Genomic DNA, 24,599 nt, shown 5'->3' on the forward strand with positions numbered 1-24,599 from the left:
TTGTTGTTTTCTTATAATTTATTTGAGTACCTCATAAAAAAAAATTCTTATATTATAACTATATAGGTAACATATCAAATAAAAAATCAAATTTAAAATGGCCGAATTAAAGGTGCAAAATGGACTGAATTAATAAAATATGCGAGTCACTAACACACCCACACCTACACAAACTGAGCGAGTCAAGATTATACGCATTGATTTTGCCACCCCTATAAGTAACTTTTAACAAACTCGAATGTTAATTCATGATTGCAAGGGAAAAGAAAACTTGGTCAGACCACTCCTCCAAGCATGTGTGCTTTCTGTTCTACTTATATCAACTAAATTAAAAAAAAATTGTACCAAAAAAAAATCTAAATTAAAATCAACAAAATCCAAAATGAATAAAGAATGCTTCATCTACTGGAAAATCAGCCAAGACTGAACATTTCTGTATGCTGAAGTTGATTCAGACAACTATGTTCGTGTATCTTCTTTGTCGTCGTATTTCAGCTTCATTCATTCGTTCGGAAAGCCATTGTAGGCCTTTATAACCCAAATATACTGAAGTAATTAGAGCTATTATAGTGATAATAAATAGAAGAAATCTCCTGAGGCCAGCTACAATTCTCTGTCAAGTTAAAATAACTGCAGTAAATCATTTGGAGCTTTGAAAGGAGAACAGATGCATCATTAATTCTAAGACGAACCTGCAGTGTCGAAGTTTTCTTTTCTTCGAGCACCCGCACTCGTCTCCGTCTTCGCTTCGTCACATTATCTTTTGTTTCTGGTTCCTTTTTCTGTGCAAGAGCAAATTTGAGTTAAATTTCAACAACTTAGGGGGTATTTTCGGTCAATAAACTATTCAACGCAAAGACAAGAAAGTAGCCCTCATGTTGAACTCCAGAAAATACTGTACAGCAGATGTGACATGCATTTAAGAAAATTAAAAAGGTTTACCTCGGGAGCTTTTGATTTACGATGTTGCAACTCTGCCTCAGCAGCCTTCACTTTGCTCCTGCAATCTGAATTGCAAGGGAGGAGGCCAAGTCCATATTGGTTTCTAGATACATCTTTAGGATCAGTACCACTACTTTGATAGGCTGCTTGGACATCCTTACATAGTAACTCTTTTTTCAAAGTTTGGCATCCACAACGAACATTAACCTAATGAAAGAATCATTAAAAATTAACAGTAGATAGGACAAGCTTAATCACAAAATAGTGGATAGAACATGGAAAAAAGATTGAAAAGGTGCAAGATAAACAGAATAACTGAAACTATTTCTGGGATATAGGATCGGCTTTTTCTGGCTCATCAACTAAGAACTCAAACTATATGCCATCAATCCAAAGAAAAAAAAAACAGAATCGATATTACATTTTGCACTAATTAGCTATCTGGGTTAAGAGCGCTTATGGTCATCTTTGGAGAAGTATTCATGTTCAACTTTCTAGGATGGAGTTTAGTTGTATTTGGATGAGCTCACAGAAGTTAAAAAAAAAAAATCTGAAATATTAGTAACTATTTCTCACAGAAGTTAACTCTTTCTCTTTTTCTTTTCTTTTCTTTTCTTTTTCTCCAATTTTTTCCTCTCTCCCTGACAATCAGAAAGGAACTTACTTCATTTTATGGTATACTTAAAATTTCAATAGATAACTGACACAAATAAGAAGTAGCTGATGGAAAGCAATGGTATATCCAGACAACTTGCTTTCATGCAGCTTCATAAAGATGACTTGTAAACACCAGTTAGTGGAATGTTTAATGGCATCAAGTGAAGCCCATTAAATCCCAAATGTGTGATTCTTTGATAGGATAGCAAGGCAAAGAAAGTAGTGGAAGGAAATGATGTTTCCTTGTTTGGAGGCATCATGGAAATTACACCCTTTATGGACCAAACACAAAAAGACATTTCTTTATTTTATTTTCTGTTTCTCCTTGCTCTATTTCATGTATACATGCACACATACAGATACGTATAGATACATATATACACACATCACACACGTATGTATCTCTCTCTCTGTATCCAAGCATGGAAAGGAGATTTTCTCACTTTTTTTCTTATCTGCTCATTCGAGGAGAGGTCTGGAAGTTATTATGTCTGATTTACAACAAAATGCAAAGAACATAAGCTCTTTGTAATTAGGATTAAGTATAACTAACCAAGATAGCAGATCAATAAACCATGCAGTGAGAGTACATCAATCAATTACCTTCTTGGAGCATTGATCAGGAGATGGACATTCACCAGGATGACATGTTTCAGGGCAGAGGTGCGTACAATTAGGTAATTTTCTGCACATTTAGCAGCCAAACAAAGAATTGTTCATCGAGGTCAGTTAAGGAGTTTCAGATGCATTGCAAATGCACATAATTCGGCATTTTATATAAAGCCTAAAGGGGAAAGGGGTTGCACAAAGAAGTTGATGAGCCTAATAGCCTCTGTAGCTATTAAGGTGCATATCTCTTTTGCTTTTTGGTGATATAAGAAGAAATATAGTCTATCTATAAAACATTGAAATTATAGCTTTTGGTGATGCTAGATTTGAAGGAAAAGCGAGCAAAGTTTATGAACTACCTATGGCATGGTCCTCCACATGACCGAACAGTTAACTGCTCTTTAGCTGACAAGCTGTTGTAGTATATGCACTCAAATACATGAACCATGGAACTGCAGTGACATGAACGTTTTATCAGTGCTTTGCAAGGGGGACATTCTCCAGGATGACAAGGCAAGGGACACGGATGAGGACAAGTAGGTCTCTGCTCCTAAATAAGGATCAACAAAAGTATACAGTTAATACCCGAATTACAAACTATAAAAGTGCCAACTTCTAAAGGAATGCAACCATCAAACTGATAGAGACAGCATATCTGTTGTGGAAAGTATTGATTGTTGAATTAGGCCACAGAGAAAAACCTAGTAAGACCGATAGAGAATTGATTTATACCTTTTGGCAAGGAAGAGTACACTTTTCACAAGTCTCGGCTCTTCTACTAGTATCTAATTTTGACGTACTAGTAACCAAGGTATGGCAAACATTAGTGCAGTAGTGATTTCCACAAGCAAGAAGATTTCCACAAAGATTGTTACAGGAAAATATTGCCCTGTCTGAGCAGACCATCTGAAACGAGAAAGAGCTCACATGAATTCTCGTTGGCAAGTAAATATGAAACTTTTGACAGAAACTAAAGAATAAACAGCTCCTGAAGAGAATGAACAAACGGTAAATGGAAGTGTTGTCCATGATTTAAGGATAATATGATCCCCACCATTCTTTCTGCTCCTAAATGATTACCCAAACAAGACCTCCAAACAAGTTGTGGGCATGGGGGGCATGGTGAACCAGGAGTAGGTTCAATTTGATTGTTTGGTCTCTTTTTCTTTGGTTTCAGAGTGAATTCTGGAAGAGGAGGCGGCGTAGGGCCATGGCACCTGTTTACAATCAACAAACAACAAAGATTCAGTGAATGAACCAGTATAAATTTGTAGATATCCAGAAATGTAATGAAGGCTAACCTCAATCCACACTTGTGCCCACAAGGATATTCTTCATCACAAAGTAAACGACATGGTGGGCAAGCTCCGTAGTGACACCTATGTGGCTAGACAAATTAGTGCACATGTTAGGCTCCACATTAAACAGTATTTTATTTCACGCTAGAAGTTGGATTAAGATTGAGGTATTAAGTGATGTCCCTGCTAACAATATTCATAAAAGGACAATCTAAAGATGTTGATATGATCACCAAGTACATGCAATAAATACAACCTTCCGATTAGAAGCATGCCTGCATAAGCGACCTACACAACATGATTTACGACATTTTGGAGGTTTCTGTTCAGCTTCAGCACCACAAGGAACCTGACAAAAGCAAACAATATTAACAGAAACAATTTAGCAAGAAACTTCAAAAAAGGATTCATGATATTAGCACCATATTTGTAAATACTAAACCAACATTTTCTAGTTGGTACTCTAAGGCCTTCTTTCCTTTGGTTTTTTTTTTTGTGATGAGTAGATACAGTCAGCACCTATAAAAAAAGCATCTTAAAATGTACACTGTAAAAAGTTTATACTTCTTTTTTTCCAAACATTTTTAAATATAGCCAAGACCATGTCAGATATCACCCAAGTTTTCTATTCTTTTTTATTGGCAACTTAAAAATTGTATTACAATTACATGCAGCCATCCTAATTCAGAGTAGCAACATCACAGAGAGAGAGAGAGAAAGAGAGAGAGAAAGAGACTCAAAAAGTACACTTAAATAAACCAAAAGAATGCTAAAGAGAACAACTAAATTACAAGTGTACTATTTTATTGGTATACCAGATTGGTTGTAATGTAAATGAAATCTATTCCAGAGTTGAGCAAGGACGATCAACAAGAACCTGATAAACTCTGTCATTAAATTTTTTCAATTTTAGCGAACACCAACTGGATGGAGGAGAACGAAGAGAGCATACAGAGGACCCAGATTCTTGTATTTTGCCACTTTGCAGGTAGCAATCTTAGGGCCGCTTCTGTAGATCAAAATGAACCTCGACAGCGAATACAACAATAGATCAATCAGATAAACTTGAGAACCCAATTAGATTTCTTTATATTATTTTACTATATTCATTAGGGATAAGTTCCAGGAAGGAAAATAATTTTTAACTCTTTAATATAATACAGTATTTCACTTTTATTTTTTTGATACAGTAATAAATTTTATTAAATGTTTGGGGAAAAACATACCCATATACAAGAAGTACATCAAAAAGAGATGGTCCTCTACGAACAATACTCAATCTACTAAACATAAAGGAATCTTATGGTGCACCAAAAAGATAAGGAACAAGATACTATCCTGAGCTGAACAAAATTCATCTATGGGGTATTTTTTTACTTTTTTCCTAATAAAGAGAAACTTCATCAAAAAGGCATCAAGAAAATGCAGGCAAAAATTAGATCAAAGAGAGAGAGTGTCTGCTCTGATACAAAAACTAGTCTACCATTAAAGGCAAACACAGTCCAAAAAGTGATCACAGCTAGATACAGTGCCTGATTGAGTGAACTAAATAAATTAAGCTTGAGCGCACAATTTGTAGTTGAGACCCCATCAAATATTTCCAATTTCTTTCATTCCAAATGCACCAAAAATTGTACCATGCACTATTAACCAAGTTTTTTGAGGGAATACCAACTTTCCATGAACACCAGTTTTCATATGCTTCCTTAATATTGTTAGGCATGACCCGAGGAAGTAAAAAATTAGAAAAGAACACACTTCACATATCTCTTTCAGACTCTAGTTGACACAGGTAACACCTGTTTACTATCTGAATGCTCCTCCTACCAAGGTTGTCTTGAGTTAAGCAAGTTTTATACAAGGCCATCCAGCTGAAACAAGTCACTTTAGTGAATGTCCATGGCCACTCGTCTATCAACTGATTGTTGGATCAGAGTTGTGAGTATCCTTCTTCACAGTGAATGTCCCACCTTTTGAGTCCTCCCATTGCAACTTATCTCTCATTTGAGGATTAACTTCACTAGTTTCTATTTTGTCAAGTAGTTACTTTAACTCATTCAACTCTTAGTCTTGAATGTTTCTGTTAGAATAGGAATAGGAACAAGAATAATATATACAATCCTACTTAGAATAGGAATAGGAATAGGAATAATAAATAGAATCCTACTTGGAAAAGGATTATAATGTAGCGTCCTAGTTGGAAAAGGAGTCCAATGTAGTGTCCAAAAATGGGGTCTCAATGTACTAATGTAGAGACACAATTCAATAATATTCGTCTTCAATATTTCTCACATATATCAGAGCCTCTACGATTTGGTAGAGAATCAAAGAGCTTTCGTAGTCGGCGGGCAGCTATTACCCATATATGTCGCCCGTCTGGCCAACAATTATGTTTGCAAAAGTTGGGTCACCGTGTTTCTTTTCGGTGACTATTTTCTCATAACTAATTTGTGCAACACCATGCATTTTTTCGGTGACTACTTTCTCATATTTAATTTGCATAGTACCATGCATTTATCCGGACTACTTTCTCATATCTAATTTGTGTAGTACCGTGAATCATTCCGGTTAATACTTAATATCGCATATCTTATTTGTGCAACACTGTGCCATCTTTTCGGTGACTACTTTCTCATATCCGATTTCTGTAGCACAATGTCATCTATTCAGTGACTACTTTTTTCATATCTTAATTGCATAGCACTGTGCCATCTTTCTGATGACTACTTTCTTATTTGTGTAGGGTTGTGCCATCATTCCAATCCTACACATATAATTTCTCTTTTTCAATAGGCTCGTGCCGTCAATCCCGACCCTACCTATCAGTGTTTTGAGAAGCGAGAAGCGGAAAAAAACGATGGGGGCTTGCTTCACAGAAGCGAGAAGCGTGAAGCAAAGCGCATGCTTTTTTCAGAAAAAGCATTATTTAGTATAAAAATAAAAAATATAAAATATGCATAGATAAATAATCAAGAATTCAAAAGACTTAGATTAAAAAGTAAATAGATAGTCAATAATCCTCATAAGTAACAACATATAAAGCAAATGCATAACTAAATCACAAAGAGAGAAAAATCCTATTCTTCAACAAGATCCTCAAACTCTTGAAGTGCCATCAACAAGGGTTCTACTTGGTCCTCATCTTCTTCATCGGAGGACTCATCAACAAGAGTTCTACTTCTATTTGAACTTGAACCTGTAGCTACTCTTTTTTCCTTGCCCCTTAAAGTACTCCCCCTAAAACTATAAGATTAAAAGATCTTTAAATACATTAATATATCTTTAGTTTAAGATCACAAGGTTCATAAGTTTTTTTTAATACTTTGTATCAAGTCAAAACCAAACAATCAAATTGAAATGAAAAGAGCACCAAATCGAACCTTTAGAAACTGTGAGTGTAAGCATATCATAGTATTTGTGTAGAAATAAAAGCTTCTAATTAAGAAATTATAAAAATGTTAATATTATATCTGGACGGACTAATAAGAAAAATAGTGTCAAATAAAAATGAAATGGAAAAAGTAATATAAAGTGAGCAGATCAGTAGTATTCTTATAAGTAATTTTGATTAGCTTTCTAATTAAATATTAATATTATATCTGGATTGAATAAAAAAAAAATAGTTTCAAACAAAAATGAAATGGAAGTGAGCAGAGTATTAAATTAATATATACCTAATTATCAATCCTCTAAGTGTAACCTTTTGGACTTTGTGGCAGACAAGTGATTCATGCTTTTGCTTTTAGACCTTCCTGGCAATAGCACTAAGTTAACTTTATAATTTTTCTTAATATACAATTATGAGGAAAAATATGAATGATTTTCTCTATAAATTTTTTAATACTGAGATTATTTTCTTCACTACCCGCTTTTTCCAAATAAGCGAGCTTTTTTCTCGCTTCTACATGAAATGGGCTTCTCGCTTCTCCCATGAAGTGCACGCTTTTCTGAAATCGCTTCGCTTCACGGTATTGAAGCGCTAGAGCCTCGCCTCGCTTCGCTTCACGCTTAAAGCGAGCGCTTCGGCGCTTTTTCACAACACTGCTACCTATATAATTTCTATTTTCCAGTAGGATCATGCAATCATTCCGACCCTACCCATATAATTTTCTTTCTCAGTAGGGTCGTGTCATCATACTGACCCTACCCATATAATTTTATTCTCAGATAATGACCACTTTTAGCCATCAAATCTAATACTTCGACGTATGAGCATGTTCCAACCAATTTTTCGGTGACTTTCTTTTTTAATATCAAATCGCCTATTTATTCCAAGATGATCCATATATTTTATATCAGATTTTGAGTACTTTTCGACGACCACTGCACTGTAAAGAAATCTATATAGAGCAACCACCTAGTTTTGTTTGTTGATCAGGGAAAGCTTAGTAGCCTTGTATGTCTATTATGCAGGTCATTCTATGGACTGAAACAGTCTTTTCGAGCTTGGTTTGGAAAGTTTAGCAGAATAATTCAGGAGTTTGGCATTACTCATGGATCTGATCATTATGTGTTTTATAACATTCTGCATCAAATCCGGTATTTCATGAGAAGACTAAACACATTGAGATTAACTGTCAATTTTGTGAAGTTGAGTGATCAACTTGCAAATATCTTTACCATGCCCCTCACCGGTCCTCTTATTAATTACATTTGTAACAAGTTATGTACATATGACTTACATGCACTAGCTTGAGGGGGAGCGTTAGAATAGGAATAGGAATAGGAATAGGAATAGTAAAAAGAATATTATATACAATCCTACTTGGAATAGGAATAGGAATAGGAATAGAACTAATATATAAAATCCTACTTGGAAAAGAATTATAATGTAGTGTCCTAGTTGGAAAAGGAGTCTAATGTAGTGTCTATAAATATGGTATCAATGTAAAATGTAGAGAAAAAATGCAATAATATTCTTCTCCAATATTTTTCACAATTTCTTCTCAGTTGTAAGTCCCACAAGTTGTGTTTCCAGCTCTGTTGAATATTGGAGTTTTGATTAGTTGACAGTGAGTATATGTTAGGAAATTTATCTTTCGAGTAGTATGTCCTTCCAAAATAATGTGTATGCTTTATCTCCTAACTTGAGAGTAGAGTTGAGCAAGGAATTCCAACCAAAGTTTAGAGACGTGCTTCCATGCCCTTGTGCCATGAGATGAACCGATCTACCTGGTGCACCAGTTGCTCAATTCACCATATTTTTTCTTCAATCACTACTTTCCATAGCCTAGGATTATCCAGGTTATACCTACAGCAAATGAGGAGAGATGGAAGACTGTCCCAGCTTGTATATGGTGGACATTGTGGAAGGAAAGAAATCAAAGATGCAATGAGGGAAAGCAGAGCAATTTACAGAATTTTAAGATGGAACTGCAGGCTTTGTACTACTTTTGGTGTGAACAAACTGTGTTAGGACAGACTGAAAATATTTTTGATGTTTTAGACTATTTGTAACAAAAAGTACAAATAGGCCTCCTAAATTGTAATACTTTTGGAAAGGGGACTACATTTTGATGTAGTATACCTGTGGATATATAGATGAAAAAGTTACCATTTCAAAAAAAAAAAATAGGGTCTCAATGTAATAATGTAGAGACACAATTCAATAATATTCTTCTTCAATATATCTCACAGTTTCTTCTCAGTTGCAAGTCCCACAAGTTGTGTTTCTAGCTCTATTAAATATTGGAGTTTTGATTAGCTGACTGTGAGTATATGTTTAGAAATTTATCGTCCGAGTAGTCTGTCCTTCCAAAACAATATGTATGGTTATTTCCTAACTTGAGAGTAGAGTTGAGCAGGAATTCCAACAAAAGTTTAGAGGCGTGCTTCCATGGCCTCGTGCCATGAGATGAACTGATCTGCGTGGTGCACCAGTTGTTCAATCCACCATATTTTTTCTTCAATTACAGCTTTCCACAGCCAAGGATTATCTAGGTTATACCTCCAGTAGCATACTCTTTTTATGTAGTGCCAAGTCTTTTATGCCCAATCCCCCATATTCCTTCGGAATCCTTTGGAAGTATTACTCTTGGCCATTTAATCAGGTGGGATATATGACTTTGATTGTTGTCTTCCCATATGAATGCTCTCCTGATTTGGTCCTGCCTCTTTTGCACACTATCTGGATTAGAAATATGGTCATGAAGAAGTTACAAAGATATCGAACACACTATTTATGAGTGTTAGCCAGCCCCAAAAGAAAGATATTTTGCATCTTCCAAGAAGCTAAATTTCTCGAACTTCTCAATTACTCCATTCCTTGTGATTTGTATCTTGCATCTAAAGGGAGGCCTAGGTAAGTTGTGAAAAATGACCCCATATTGCAACTCATTATCTCAGTCAAATCTTCCAGCTCATGGACTGCTTTAACAGGGAAAATAGTGTATTTTGACATGTTTTCTTGAGAATTATGATCTTGTATGACCAGTTTAGCTGGTCAAATGCCTTCTCTATTGAATACAAGATAATTGAATGCCTAGTGTATCGCTTTGGGGTGCTCTGGTGTTATTTGTGAAAAAGAAAGATGGGACGATGAGAATGTATATTGACTACAAGCAACTGAATAAGACAACAATCAAGAATAAAAACCCATTGCCTCATATTGATGATCTATTTGATCAGCTATAGGGTGCTACTCACTTTTCCAAAATTGACTTGAGATCAGGTGATCATCAGCTGAGAGTTATGACCGAAGATATCTCCAAGATGGCCTTTCGGACCAGATATGGGCACTTTTAATTTTTGGTGATGTCTTCCGGACTAACGAATGCACTCGCAACATTTATGGACCTCATGAACAGGGTATTCAAGCCATACTTAGACCATTTTGTGATCGTGTTCATTGATGAAATTTTGATCTACTCTCGGAGTGAGGCCGATTATGAGCACCACTTGAGAGTTGTGTTGCAGACACTTAGAGAATGGAAGCTTTATGCTAAGTTCTCAAAATGTGACTTCTGGTTGAACACGGTTTCATTTTTGGGAAGCGTGGTATTATGAGATGGAATCCAAGTTGATCCAAAGAAGATAGAAGCAGTTCGCGATTGGCCTCGACCTAATACTCCTACAGAGATGGGCAATTTTCTGGGACAAGTTGGATATTACAGACGATTTGTGGAGGGTTTCTCAAAGATAGTCACTCCATTGACACATTTAACTTAGAAAGGTGTGGTCTTTCAATTGTCAGATAGATGTGAAGAAGGTTTTCAGAAATTAAAGATTGCATTGACTACGACTCCGATTTTGACCTTACCTACAGCCGAGGGTGGTTTCACCATTTATTGTGATGCGTCTAGGATCGGTTTGGGTTGTGTCTTAATATAAAATGGTAAAGTGGTGGCATATGCTTCTCGACGCTAAAGATTCATGAGAAGAATAATCTGACACGTGACTTAGAACTGGCCATAATCATATTTGCACTCAAGATTTGGCGTCACTATCTTTATGGTGAGCTGCGTGAAGTCTATACTGATAACAAGAGTTCAGAATATATTTTCAAGCAAAGAGATCTAAATTTGAGGCAACGACGGTGGTTGGAGCTACTTAAAGATTATGAGCTTATTATTTTGTATCATCATGGAAAGGCGAATGTGGTGGTAGATGCCTTTAGTAGGAAGTCTATGGGTAGCTTGACCCGGATTACTACTGAAAGGTGACTATGGCTATGAATATTCAGGCTTTAGCCAAACAGGGAGTTTGAATCGCTCATACATTCTCTGGCAGGTTGCTTGTAGGTATGGTGGTGCAATCATCCTTAGTTGGAGAAGCCAAGACTTGCCAATATGACCATCCCCAACTTGCTAGACTACGAGACAGAGTGCAGAATGGAGGCGTGAAGTCATTCTCTATTGATGGATAGGGCGTTCTACATCGACATGGTAGATTATGTATTCCTGGGTGATGTGAAACAGTTAATTCTTGAAGAGGCTCACAGCTCGCGATATCCACTCGGGTGCTACAAAGATGTATCAAGACTTGTGTGGATTGTACTGGTGGAAAGGTATGAAGGATGATATTTTGAAACATCTGACTAGTTGCTTGAACTGTCAACAGCTCAACTATGAAATCAAAAACCCAACGGAGTAATGCAAAACTTGATTATCCCAGAGTGGAAGTGGGAAAGGATTACTATGGATTTCGTTGTTAGGTTGCCAAATACTTTCAAGAAACATGACTCAATTTAGGTGATTGTGGACAGACTCACAAAATCTGCCCATTTCATACCTATTCAGGATACTCATACCGCAAAGCAGTTAGCAGATATTTGTTGCAGAAGCTGAATATATAGAGAGAGTGATGAAATCACAACTGTTATATCTAAAGATAACTAATAATAAATAGTAAATGAGACAACAATAAAAAGAACACCACGAATTTACGAGGTTCGGCAAAAATTTATTTTCTTTTGCTTAATCCTAGGACACAACCAACCAATATTTATTTCACTCCAAAGGAATACAAGTGAAATACTACAAGAGAGAAAGAAGATCAAATGCCTTAGAAGATGAGAAGGCAAGTGAGAGGTGTATTTCAAATGAATCAAGAGCTACCTATTTATAGGAATGAATTATTCTTCTTGATGTCATCCATGACATCACTATGTGTCAAAATGTCAAAGTTTAACTTGTGAAACCAAATTATGATTTACCAAACTTTCAAATTAATTCATCTAGAATCTTGTCAAATTCAACAATATTTACCTTCGAGAGATAGTTCGGCTTCATGGGGTGCCTATTTCAAATAATATCTGATTGAGGTGCACAGTTCATAGCTGATTTTGAAAGTCCTTTCAAAAGTCGTCAGGTTCACAATTTGAGTTGAGTACAGCTTTTCATCCCCAAATTGACAGACAGTTTGAACAAGTTATTCAGATCTTGGAGGACATGCTTAGAACCTGTGTGATTGATTTTGGTGGTAATTGGAATGATCAGTTGCCTTTAGCAGAATATGCATATAAGAATAGCTACCAATTGAGTATACAGATGGCGCCATATGAGGCTATATATGGTCGCAGGTGTCGATCACTAGTTGGATGGTTTGAACCTGGTGAATTGCAGTATCTAGATTTGGTTCAGCAAGCTTTAGAGAAAGTTGCATTGACACGAGAACAGCTTCGGATAGCACAAAGTAGACAGATGTCCTATGCAGATAAGAAGGTACGTGATATAGAGTTTATGGAAGGTTTTGGCCTTTCTGTTTTTGTTTTTTGCTTAATTGATGCTTTGCCTTAAATGGAAGCAATGATTGGTAAATGATAAGAGGGTCACATGATATAGCATTGATGGCTAGATAGCAATTTTACTGTAGTTAGCAGCGGTTCATTAGGATGCAGTCCAACATACTAAGAGTGCAACTTTCAAAAATTCTTGGTCAATATCTTAAGCCTCTATTTCAGATATTTATCTATTTTATCTTTAATTCACGGTTTTAAGGTGTGGGATATTGAGGCTTGACCCCAACTAATATATAATTGATATCATTAATCAATATTTTTCATAGATTGAGGCCACTGAATGCTGTTTTGGTTGGTGTTCTAAGCGTGCAAGGTTGTAGAACTTGTCACTAGCAAGGTAAATGAGACTTTAAGCTTTAGTGCTTGATTTTCAAACCTGCTTTGAAAAATGTGTTTTCTCTGTCGGGTCCATGTGTTGGGACAAGCGTGTGCTTGGCAGAATCGATGGCCTTTGATCAGCCGTAGAAATGCTATTTTGTGAAGAATATTGAATATTTTTATAAGTTGTATGTGGTGTGACATTGGATATCTTTCTTCATTATCGTTACTAGGGGAATACATAGCAATTGTAATATGTTAGGGTCTTTGTACATGCTGTCGTAGTATACTTTGGGGCAAATATATGCTGTTGTATACTTGTCGGGGTGATGGACTGATCTCCTTCACTGTTGTTCATGACAAGCTTTGAGTGTGGATTGAGTTGAAACATGTAGTGTCCTTTTTTTTGAACATTTGTTTGGACTTATTGAGCTTTATTTTTATGAGATATATTCGTGTGCATATCATTATGTGTTTGTTGTGTAGATGTATTTTCTAATTCTTGTTCTAGGGATATTAAAGCAACAGGTCGAGGATCTTACTGGATTATATTTATATATAGCTCACTCTTTACTTACATGTCTATGCAGATACTGTTACAAAGGGTGATACTAGTGGTTGACGAGTTCGTTCGCGTGGATTTTGTTGCTGAGGTGAGCCTTCGCATTGTTCGTGGAGGCTACTCTTTCAGCTTTATCTATTTATAGCTTATATGTTCTTTTTCTTGGGGTTTGCATGCCCGACATTAAACTCATGCAACTCTATTAGATGCTCCATGGTCTTGTTGTGGGATATGGGCTAGAGATATATCATTTAAGTGATCGTTTCTTTTCATAAATTGATATACGATTTTGGTTGGATAATTGTTTCAATTTAATGAGTATTGATGGGCTTTGACACATTTCTACAGAGGTAAATTGTCATGCTTTTATATTGGTGATCTGGTAGTAGATCTGACAATTTACTTCCTCCGGTTCCTTGTCATGCTTTTAGTATTGGAAAGAGAGAAATCAGAGGCATTTTGAAGACAAGCAGAATAAACTTCAGAGTTTCAAGATTGTCTAGGTTTGTGTTATATTTGGTGTAAACAGAATATTTTAGTTCAAGCAGAAGATATCTTGGATGGTTTAGATTACTTGTAAGAAATAGAGGTGAAGGGGGTAATATGATTAGTCTGTAATACCTTTTGAAAGGGAACTACATATTTTGGATGTAGTATACCTGTGAATATATAGCGCTTACAGGAACTATCCTCCAAAAAAAAGTATTAGTGGTTGCTTTTGGTGCATACCATAGAACATCCGATAATGAACACCTGTCACCATCAGTCACTAGGTGCATCATGCTATAACATGCGGTTGAGACCACAACTTATCCAATTAGTGAGGGGAATATAAACAAGTGTAGGTGAAGAGGAATATAAGTAAGCACCATGAGTTACAACCTATTAATAGATAAATGTTCATTCCTAGGCCCTTTCTTCATCTCCCGAGCTAAATGATTTAGATGTTCCAAACATAAAGATTTCTAAGTGAAAAGCCTAATGATGTCGTTGACTCGTCATAAAATATTGGTGAGGACTTCCAGTAAAAACCAATGTTCACCAAACAAAGTGAAAGTCCTAATGAATGGAAAAAACTCTCACTCCTATTTGGTTAATCGATAGAACGGGAAACAGATATAGAGTAAACACAGCCATCTCTTCCACTGTAGGTAGGGAACATAAAACTTAAAACAAGGTTATTAATGTACATATAGTAGCTGAAGTCCTACCTCAAAATGTGTCTCCCCGCACAAACATGAAATTGTGACCATTACCGGACAGGGTGCACAAGAGCCTCTGCAGTAACCAAAAGGAAATTGGTCATATTTTATTCAAATACAGATGCAGGCATACAAGATCATGTCACAGTCATCCAAATATCCAATATAAAACAAGAACTGGAGTATTAAGCTTATAGGACTTTTTTCTTTGCAAATCAATGTTAAAGTAACACAACTTTAAATTAAAAGCGACCAACATATATAAATTGTTTACTTTTCCTACATATCATCAATTGTTTTGTTATTGATGCATTTGTCGGGAAACAATATTACAGATGCGAGAATTAATAGGACAGATAATGATTAATATTTTCTGAATTATTTTGTAAGTCGAATAGGACTTCCCTGAGTGGATTAGAATTCTTATTATTTCAGTGTTTCTAATTTATAAGGACTCTTGCTACTGTAAACCTTTATTTAAGAGAGTTGACTTTATTAATAAAGCAAGTTGGATCTTATCAAGTTGCAGATATTCAGAACTTCCTCAAACAAGTTCCCAGGTCTGCAATTCCCTGAATGAGTTGCAAAATTCAGCAATCATAGGCAGGTCAAGGAACAAGAACAAGGGCTTAGACCTGAGTTTTGGGCCTGACTTTCTAGTTAATTGTCTAGCGACTCGATCCAAAACTAGGGACCTTAACAAATTGGTATCAGAGCTTGTCACCATGGACGAAAATACTATAGAAGCAAAGTCGTGAAGTCTATTACCGGAAGCCCAAACTCAATCCAAAGCAAAAATAGAAGCTTCAAAAGCAAGGATGGACGCCAATTCCAACAACTATTGCAACAAATTGAAACATTAATCCGTACCACGGCATGTGCGAAGGGAGTTGAAGTTGGAGACACTAGCGTTGTTTCTGTCCAACGAACCAGCAAGGAAGGTCAACAGCTAGATGTGCGCCTAGGAGGAAGAAACAACAACAATAACTTTGGTACTGATGACAAATACGGAGGAAGAGGTATCATTCCCAAATACATTAATAAGACTTTCCTACTTATGATGGAAGTGAAGATCCTCTTATTTGGCTTCACCGATGTGAGAAATTCTTCGCTAACCAGCATACAACCAACCAAGAAAAAGTAGGTTTAGCTACTTTTCACATGGTAGGGGAGGCGCAATTGTGGGTTTATCAACTGGAATAGGAAGAACCCGATGTCTTCAAAGAAGATTGTACGTACTCTTCCTTTTGATCCACCAATGAAAAGCAATCCATTAGGAGAATTGATCAACTTGAAACAAACTAGTTGAGTTGAAGATTATCATAGGAACTTTTAAAAAATGTTTGCTCGTGCATCATTTGTACGTATAGATCAACAAGTAGATATGGTTACAACAAGGTAGTTGATTTGATTCATCTCAATGTTGAATTGCACATCCTATCCAACCTAGTACAAGCAATGAGTATGGCGAGAGCATTTGAGAAGAAGATACAAATTTCTTCTACCACACAAAGGTGCTATATTTCAACCTCAAACATTAGTGCAAGGGCTGCCGCTACAGCGGTAACTCTGAGTGCTAAGGTAACTGCTTCTAATACTTTTGTGAAAAAGTTGACTCATGCTAAGATGGATGCCAGACTTGCAAAGGGGTTGTGCTACAATCGTGATGATCCTTATGTTCAAGGCCAAAGTTATTTTGGCTGGAAATAGAGGATGGGGAATCTGAAGACGTACCAACATATGGTGGAGAGTCTGCCATCTTAGTCCATGCTATCACAGGCAAACAACATGCAAATATTATGCAATAGCAAGTTGTAATTGACCAAAAGTTGTTGCTTAGCTTAGTGGATTTGGACAGTACACACAATCTAATTAGCTCAACGGCGGCCCGACGTTTAGACTTGCCCATCCAACATCGAAGAAATCTCACTGTGTCGGTGGCAAATCGAGAAGATTTACAGTTTGGGCATTTGCACAGCAGTGCAATTTTGTGTAGTCTATGTTGATTTATGTGAGATTCCTTTGGATGCTTTTGATATTGTCCTAAGTATCAAGTAGCCTATTCTGTGGGATTTTGTATTATTGACAATGAGCTTTCAAGTAAAAGGGAAGCAGATCATTTTACATGGACAATAACAACTATATCAGCCACACAACATCTTTTGCAGGATTCTAAGCAAGGAGAGCACGAGAAGGTATTAGCCGAATTCATTGACCTATTCCATTGCCTTCCTGCAACCATCGCCTATGCTTACTACCAGGAACTTGTCCAGTGGAAGTTCAGCCCTATCGATAGCCTCACTATCAGATAGATGAGATTGAGAAACAGTGTGATCAAATGCTTCAGCAAGGCATTATTCGACCCAGTCATTCTCCATTCTCATCACTTGTACGGCTGGTCAAAACACATGATGAAAAACATGGCGCTTTTGTGTGGATTATAGGGAGCTAAATACCAAAACAGTAAAAGACAAATTCGCTATTCCAGTAGTGGAGGAATCAATTGAAGAATTGCATGGAACACAATTTTTCACCAAGCTTGATCTTCACTCTGGCTAGCACTAAGTCTGCATGGAATCTGTGGATGTTGAGAAGACGGGATTCGGATCAACTAATGCTCCTTCTACCTTTCAAGCATTGATGAATACGGTATTCCGAAAGTATCTACATCACTTTGTACTTGTACTTTGATGACATCCTTGTGTATAGCAAGACTTGGAAGGATCATTTGTCACACATGTGAATCATCTTTGAATTGATGCAAGCTTATCACCTTTATTTAATAAAATCCAAATGGTCCTTTGGCAGAAATCAAGTAACTTAACTTGGCCACATAGTCTCAAACAAAGGTGTGCTAGCTGATGTCAGCAAAATTGAAGCCGTGGTGGATTGGCCTCAACCACAATCAACAACAATGTTGTGTGGATTCTTAGGATTGACAGGATATTGTCGTAGATTTATCTGGAATTATAGTATGAATCTGTTGCCCCATCAACAAGTATGCTTAAGAGAAATTCTTTTTAAGTGGAATGATAATGCACTTGCGTCTTTTGAAGCTCTTAAAAAGGCATGTACAGTTACCAAACTTTGAAGAAGAATTTGTTGTTGAGTGTGATGTTTTGGGTGTTGGAATAGGATCAATCCTTCAACAACAAGGACATCCACTTATCTCTTGGGTCGAGCCTTTCTAATTCAAACAGAACACTACAGCCTTAAATACTTGTTAGATCAACGTCTTACTACTCCTCCTCAACAACATTGGCTTAGCAAGTTGATGGGGTTCTAGTTAATCATCCAGCGACTCGATCCAAAACTAGGGACCTTAACATGTTTAGTTCAGCAGGCAATAGCATTAACAAACCATAGATGCCAAAATTCATTTCTTTTCCAGGCTACCTCCCGCTGTCCTCGTCCATAGAGTCAAGACAAGCTCTATTGTAGCAAGATAAATTATTGAATCACTCCAAGTATCTTTTCTTTTAAGATGACGGCAGTATTGGGCCAACTTGTGTGCACCTCGACTATTCTATTGGTGTTTCTACTACCTTCCACCGTAGTTACTCTGCCCATCAAGGTTCGGGGAAGAAATCACCAAGTATTTTTTGCCTCTGCTAGAATTTGAACATGAAATCTCATGGTTCTCCTCCCACTTCAATAATAGCTAAGCCACATACTCGGTGATACATCACTCAGCTTATCCTTCTTAGATGATGGGTTTCTAATAAATACACTTGAATGATTTCTAATTTATTGTATTCATCCTTCTCATTTCAAATATTTGTAATGATTTTTATTCCTAATTACTGAAATATGCATCAGAGACACCACAAGTACATATATCTGATACATGTATATATATGAGGAATGGAGCTTCACAAAATGGTAAGAAACTCTTTCATGTATGAAACCTACCAAATAAGTGAGTATATCAATAAGACAATAATTTTTTCCTTTAAGAGGAATAGCATGGAAATTATCTTCCATTTAATGAAGGGGAATTGCTACTCAGAAAGACGGAAAGAACAATATCAGACCTGTGGCATGGAGCTGGACACTTGTGGTTCCTACAACGGAGCTTCCTGTCACACATCTGTCACTTGACAGATTCAGTACAAATTAGGAATAATAGCCATTAACAGAATTGTCAAATATGAACCGCCAAACACACCTCAGAACAAGGTGGGCAATCCCCGTCACAGCAGCGGCGTTTACAAGCATGTTTTCCACAGTCGCGCATTTTCTGACACTTCCTTTCACATGTCATGTCTTGGTAGCAAGGAACCTATTCTAAGTTCAATTTAATGTTGACAAACTTTGAACCGAGAGATAATTATGAAAGTTAAGTCAATTATTCAAAATAAATATAACTAAATCTTACCTGTTTCTTAAAACTCCCGCACCTACATGATTTGGTAACGACCACCCTACAAGTTTCAATGCAAGGGCCTCTGTGGCACCTTTCAGGGCACCGATGAAATCCACAGCTCAGCATTTTACCACATGTTGCTCCACATACTGAAACCACAACATCACACGCAATCCCTTCATAAACTCTCTTCCCACAAGGGCAAGTCCTCTTCCCTTGAAGTGGACAATCTCCACAGTCACCCTCATGACAACCTTTCTCACACTTATGCCTCCTACACCCAAGTAACTTCTCACATGGATTTTCACACCTAAAGACCCTATCAAAACACTCTCTTTTCATCTCAACCTTCCCACACTGACACTTAAACATGCCTTTAGCTTTACAAGGAGGGCAATCATCCTCATGGCAAATTTCATTGCACCTATGAGTGTTGCAATCCAACAAGTTTTTACAAACACCGTTGCAAGAGAAATTCTTAAACCCACATCGTTTGACATCTTCCACAGCCCCACAAAAGCACTTGGATTTCACCAATTTAGGACAAGCCGGACACGGTCCAGGGTGGCACAACAGTAAACAATGGTGTCCACAATTGTACATCAATGGCCTCCCACAAATTTCACCGCAAGAATGAGGTAAAACCCAAGGATCATGAGGTGGGTCTGGAAGTTTCCCACAGAAACAATAGTATGTTTTAGGGATCTGCGATTTAGAATACTCAATGCGGCATTTAGGGCAGTGCCATAGAAGGGAGCTGTCATTGGGAGCGACAGCGCGCGTGATGGCACGGACGGCAGCCAAATTGGAGGATTGAACGCCCCACGATTGAATGCAGTGGAGATGAAAGACGGCGAAACAGCGAGAGGAACAAGACCATGTGGGATCAGAGGGACGGATTCTTTCGAGGCAAATGAGGCATGAGAGAGCACCGGAACGAGAAGAAGTGAGAAAAGCTTGGATTTTGATGAGGTCATGTTTTTGGTTGTGGTGATCACCAGCAAGTTCAAGGTAGGACTTGAAGATGGTGGAAGAGAGGTCGGAATGATGGTGGCGATGGGAGGAGGAGTCCGAATCGGAGTCAGAAGATGGCGGTGAGAGAGGTGGTGCAAGGGTGGCAGAAGTGGAGATCATTTTATGAATTTAAATTGCAGAGAGTGTAATTCTGCTAACATTTACAAGTGATAGATCGGATCTTCGTTGGGTTGGTTTTGAGATGGACGTATAAGCTGAGAAAAATGATCGAAGCTACTCCCTTGATTTGTTTTTAATATTTTAACTAGTTTATAGGCTAAAAGTAACAAGTTCAAACCTAAATTTTTTTTTAGCCACTTTTTATCTTTCTCAAATACCTTTTAAAAAAGGGAATTTAAAAATCAAAAATTATTTAGAATAAGTTAATTCAAACAACCACGAGTTCCTTTAACAAACAATAATTAATATAACTATTTTATTATGATATTTATATTTATTGATGTATAATCTATAACAGAAGGAGAGTCTTGGAGTAACTGGTAAAGTTGTTGTCATGTGATCAGGAGGTCAAGGGTCAAGGTTTGTAGTTTAAGTTTGGTGAAACTCATCGGTGGCTCTCTAAAGTTGGCATCAACTCACTTAAACACATCAATTAAGCTTTGTTTATTTTAGACAGCTCAAGTAAGGTCCCGATGTGTCATTTTAACATTTTGTGCTGACTTGGCATATTGCGTGTGCTGCACTCATTTTGAGTGGGAGAAGAGCATTTTTTTAAAAATATATTTTTTTTAAAAAAAATTCTTCTTCTTCTCTATTTTCTAGCTACCATTTTCCGAGCTTTAATTTTTTCACAAAATCAAACCTTTTAGACTGGGTTTCAATGGGAGCGCTCTCCAAAATTCCATCATCATTAGGCAAAATTCATCAGAATATCAAGATTCCGGCCTAAATCGTCCATTTTTATATCATTTATAATGTAATTTTATAATTGATTTTCCATCTTCTTGACTTTTCCTCCATAACTTTGGACCTTGATTTTGTAATCTCATTGTCATTGGGCAGAAAAACTAAAAAGAAAAAGAAAATAGTGCAATCTACACAAAAGCTAGTATAAGCATTAGATTTCCCCCGAGTTTGGCAGCAATTGTACTGGCTAAGTGCCAAACACAATCAGAACAACCACCATCTCCTTCGTCCATGCTTTTTCTGCACATAAAGTTAATATATTCTTAAAGTGACTGCTTTCAAATGACAAAAAATGACAAGTGAAGTGCACAATTTACGTTAGGTAGGGGTTGGGTTAAGTGGAGGTGGAATCGTGAAGAATACGATAGGTGGGGTGGGTGAACAAGACGACTAGGTGGGGGTGAGTTTTTTTCTTTTTTTCGAAAATCACTTTTTTTAGAAGTGATAAATTTCTTCTTTTTTTTAATTATTATTTGGGTAAAAAATGTCACATGTCATCAAGTTAATGACCACTTTTTTTCTACTCAAAAGTCATTATTTCAAAATTATTTTTGATATATATGTCACATGTATTCATTTAATTGGCCACTTTGACACACATCGGCAAGTGTGTTACACACACTTATATTTGGATGATTGTAAAAAGAGTGTTAAAATGACACATCGGGACCTTACTTGAGATGTCTAAAATGAACAAAGCTTAGTTGAGGTGTCTAAGTGAAAATTCGTGCCAACTTTAGGGGGCCACCAATTGGTTCCGCCTTTAAGTTTTGAAGTTAAGCGGGTTGCGAAATAAAAGTTGGCAAAAATTATCGCAAGTTTCGTTTTAAAGATTTCTCTTAAATTTGAGTTAAATGTCTCAAAGGTTTTTAGCCAATATATAAAGAGTTATGGGGCCCACGGACTATCAAATCGAAGATCTACGAGTCTAGTGTCGAACGCATCAAACAGTTCGTCCATACAACTTTAGAATAGAGAATTTTTTGTTTTTTTGTGAGACTGCACAAGCAAGCACTTGAAGTGGGCCTTAGGTGGATTAAGATGGATATATATAAGGATTTCTCACTAATTATTTTATTTTCTCATTAGACCATTCGTCCCAACAAAGAAAATACAACTTATAACATCAAAATTTTCCCTGTTGTTCATGATCTTGGATTAAGGTCTTAACGGAAGTTGTTCTACATTGCGAGCTTATCATTTTGATATAGTGTTCTCCAAAAATTATGTGGTGTCTCTCCATTTGTGTTGTGGCATAAGTGGTTGGTTTGTGTTCTAACGTTACGAGTAGTGTTTCGGGCTTATATACTATGGTAAGACTCCCTCCATTGATTCTAGCTTCGTTAAGCCTTAGATAGTAATCTACAGTAGAAATTTGTATCGATTGTCAAATTGTCATAGTAATTCTTATCCTTATTTGATAATTGAGATTACCCCTTGTTGTATTGTCGTAGCGGTGCGGGCAGAGGTGATATTCAGTGTGAATTCGACAGAAAAAGGTATCTTAAGGATGTTTCCTTCTTTTGGCATGGTTCTTTTTAAGCTTAGGAGCAATACGAGAAGGTTGTTGTTTTCATTGATATATTTGTAGCCATAATTGTTGATTGTTGGCTGTTCAAGTTGTTATGATTCTATTTTGCCAGGATCCTTGTTTTGATAGTAGCGATCCTATGTTGGGCACGACTTAAAGACTATTTATATAGGTTGCTAATTGCTAAATTGCTCGTTTTAGCCTATTGAATTGCTATTGTTGCCCTTAGGGCTATTGTGGTCAACTGTAGGAATGTTAATATTGCCTAAAAGAGCTATGTGTTACCTATAGGGCTATGTTGTTTCGTAAGAGGGTTGTGAGCTGCCCACGGGGCTATAGTGATGCCTAAAAGAGTTATAATCTTCCTACATGTCTATGTTGGTACCTAAGAGGGCTCTGAGTTTCCTACGACGCTATATTGATGCCTAAAAGGCTATGTGTTGCATACAGGGCTATGTTGTTGCCTAAGAGGGCTATGAGTTGCCTATGGGGCTATATTGATGCTTAAGAAGGCTATATGTTGCCTATGAAGCTATATTATTGTCTAAGAGAGCTATGAGTTGACTATGGGGCTATATTGATGCACAAGAGGGCTATATACTTGGGGAGGAGTATTGGTGGAACCTTGCCGCATGAATCATTGCCCACTTTGGCCTTTGCCATTATTACCATAACCGGACCTTTGAGCATTGAACCCTCCACCATCAACTTTAGCCTTCTTAAACCCTCTTGACCTCTCCCTCAACTTCTTATCCTTGATTTGTTCCGCATATATCATGAGTGGGGAGATGTTCATTTCTTTGACCAACATGGCCGTCTTGCACTCTTTGGATACCAAGCAAGAAACGCCAGAAATAAACTTGTTCATCCTTGTCCTTGGGTCAGAGACCATAAAAGGAGCATACTTAGATAATTTGGTGGATTTGAGGGAATACTCCCTCACACTCATACTCCCTTGGCGAAGATTGATGAACTCTTGGATCTTTGCCTCCCTTAGCTCTATGGAAAAGAAGAGGTCTAGAAAGGTACCTTTGAACTCTTTCTATTCGATATGCTCCATATTTTCACCCCTCTCGATGACCCATTGTTCATACCAAACCCTTGCCACTCCTTTGAGCTGATAGGCCACTAGCTCGACCTTCTCATGTAGAGGTACACCCATGATAGCCACTATATGATAGATCTCATCAATGAACTCCATAGAGTCCTCATCTACTTTGGAACCATCAAACTCGGGAGGATTCATTATCTTGAAGTCTCGAATTCAAGAAGCCAGATTTGGCACTTGAGGGGGAGGAGGAGCATTGCCTTGGTTAACTTGGTTGGCTACGGCTTGATCCAACAATGTGATAATGTTGCAAAATTTTGCATGTGTCACTCTTTCCTCATGATGCGGTGTCACACCCCAAACTCAAGGGGCGCAATTGACACCTAATGCCAAAGCTTAGGCCCGAGTCGACCCTGTTGAACAATTTTCTACTAGCGCATGGCAATCATACACAATAAAGAAAACAACCAAGTATATATCGGCTTAAAATTAAGCTCGCGACTGGCAAGGCTTCTGTCAACAGCTCCATAAAAAATAGCTACTCCGAATCATACATTTAAAGAAATAGCCAACTAGCACACAAGTCCTGATTGGGCTGTCGAGGCCACTATGATCTCTATACTAAAACTGAAAGCAAGTATATATCAAGGCAATACATCAAACAACTAACTAGTCTCAACAAACCTACAAACTAGGCCAATATGGCCATAACGTAGCTATACAACCCACACACTAGTCTGCAAGCCTATAAGAGTAATAAATCTTGGTAGGACAAGGCCCCAACCAACCCAAAAATATATAAGACAAAAGCTAACAAACCTCAAAAATCTGGCAACTCCGGAAGAAAGGGGCTAGCCAACCTGCTAGAACTCACTGGAGGTCTATTG

At 37.2% G+C, this 24,599-nt stretch overlaps 1 protein-coding gene across 1 annotated transcript; it reads right to left on the bottom strand.

Moving 5' to 3' along the window:
• Positions 1-106: 106 nt before the first annotated feature.
• Positions 107-20,459, bottom strand: LOC129898722 (NF-X1-type zinc finger protein NFXL2). The gene is made up of 13 exons (XM_055973370.1): positions 19,205-20,459; positions 18,995-19,108; positions 18,861-18,916; positions 14,836-14,902; positions 3,763-3,855; positions 3,510-3,595; positions 3,263-3,425; positions 2,941-3,114; positions 2,568-2,758; positions 2,203-2,284; positions 943-1,149; positions 693-782; positions 107-613 (listed from the first exon to the last, which is right to left on the bottom strand). Exons 1-13 carry the CDS (start codon positions 20,324-20,326, stop codon positions 452-454), a joined length of 2,607 nt encoding a protein of 868 aa, XP_055829345.1. The 5' UTR covers positions 20,327-20,459; the 3' UTR covers positions 107-451.
• Between the last annotated feature and the right edge of the window lie 4,140 nt (positions 20,460-24,599).

The sequence above is a fragment of the Solanum dulcamara genome, chromosome 8 (genome assembly GCF_947179165.1).
Source record: "Solanum dulcamara chromosome 8, daSolDulc1.2, whole genome shotgun sequence".
Lineage (NCBI taxonomy): Eukaryota > Viridiplantae > Streptophyta > Magnoliopsida > Solanales > Solanaceae > Solanum > Solanum dulcamara.

Bases quoted from the DNA above. Each gene is read 5' to 3' on its own strand.
- LOC129898722 (XM_055973370.1), bottom strand. From the start codon at position 20,326: ATGATCTCCACTTCTGCCACCCTTGCACCACCTCTCTCACCGCCATCT. The intron at 2,759-2,940 runs GTATAAATCAAT...ATCCTTATTTAG, and splicing joins GTACTCTTCCTTGCCAAAAG to GAGCAGAGACCTACTTGTCC. The intron at 614-692 runs GTTCGTCTTAGA...TTAACTTGACAG, and splicing joins AGAAAACTTCGACACTGCAG to AGAATTGTAGCTGGCCTCAG.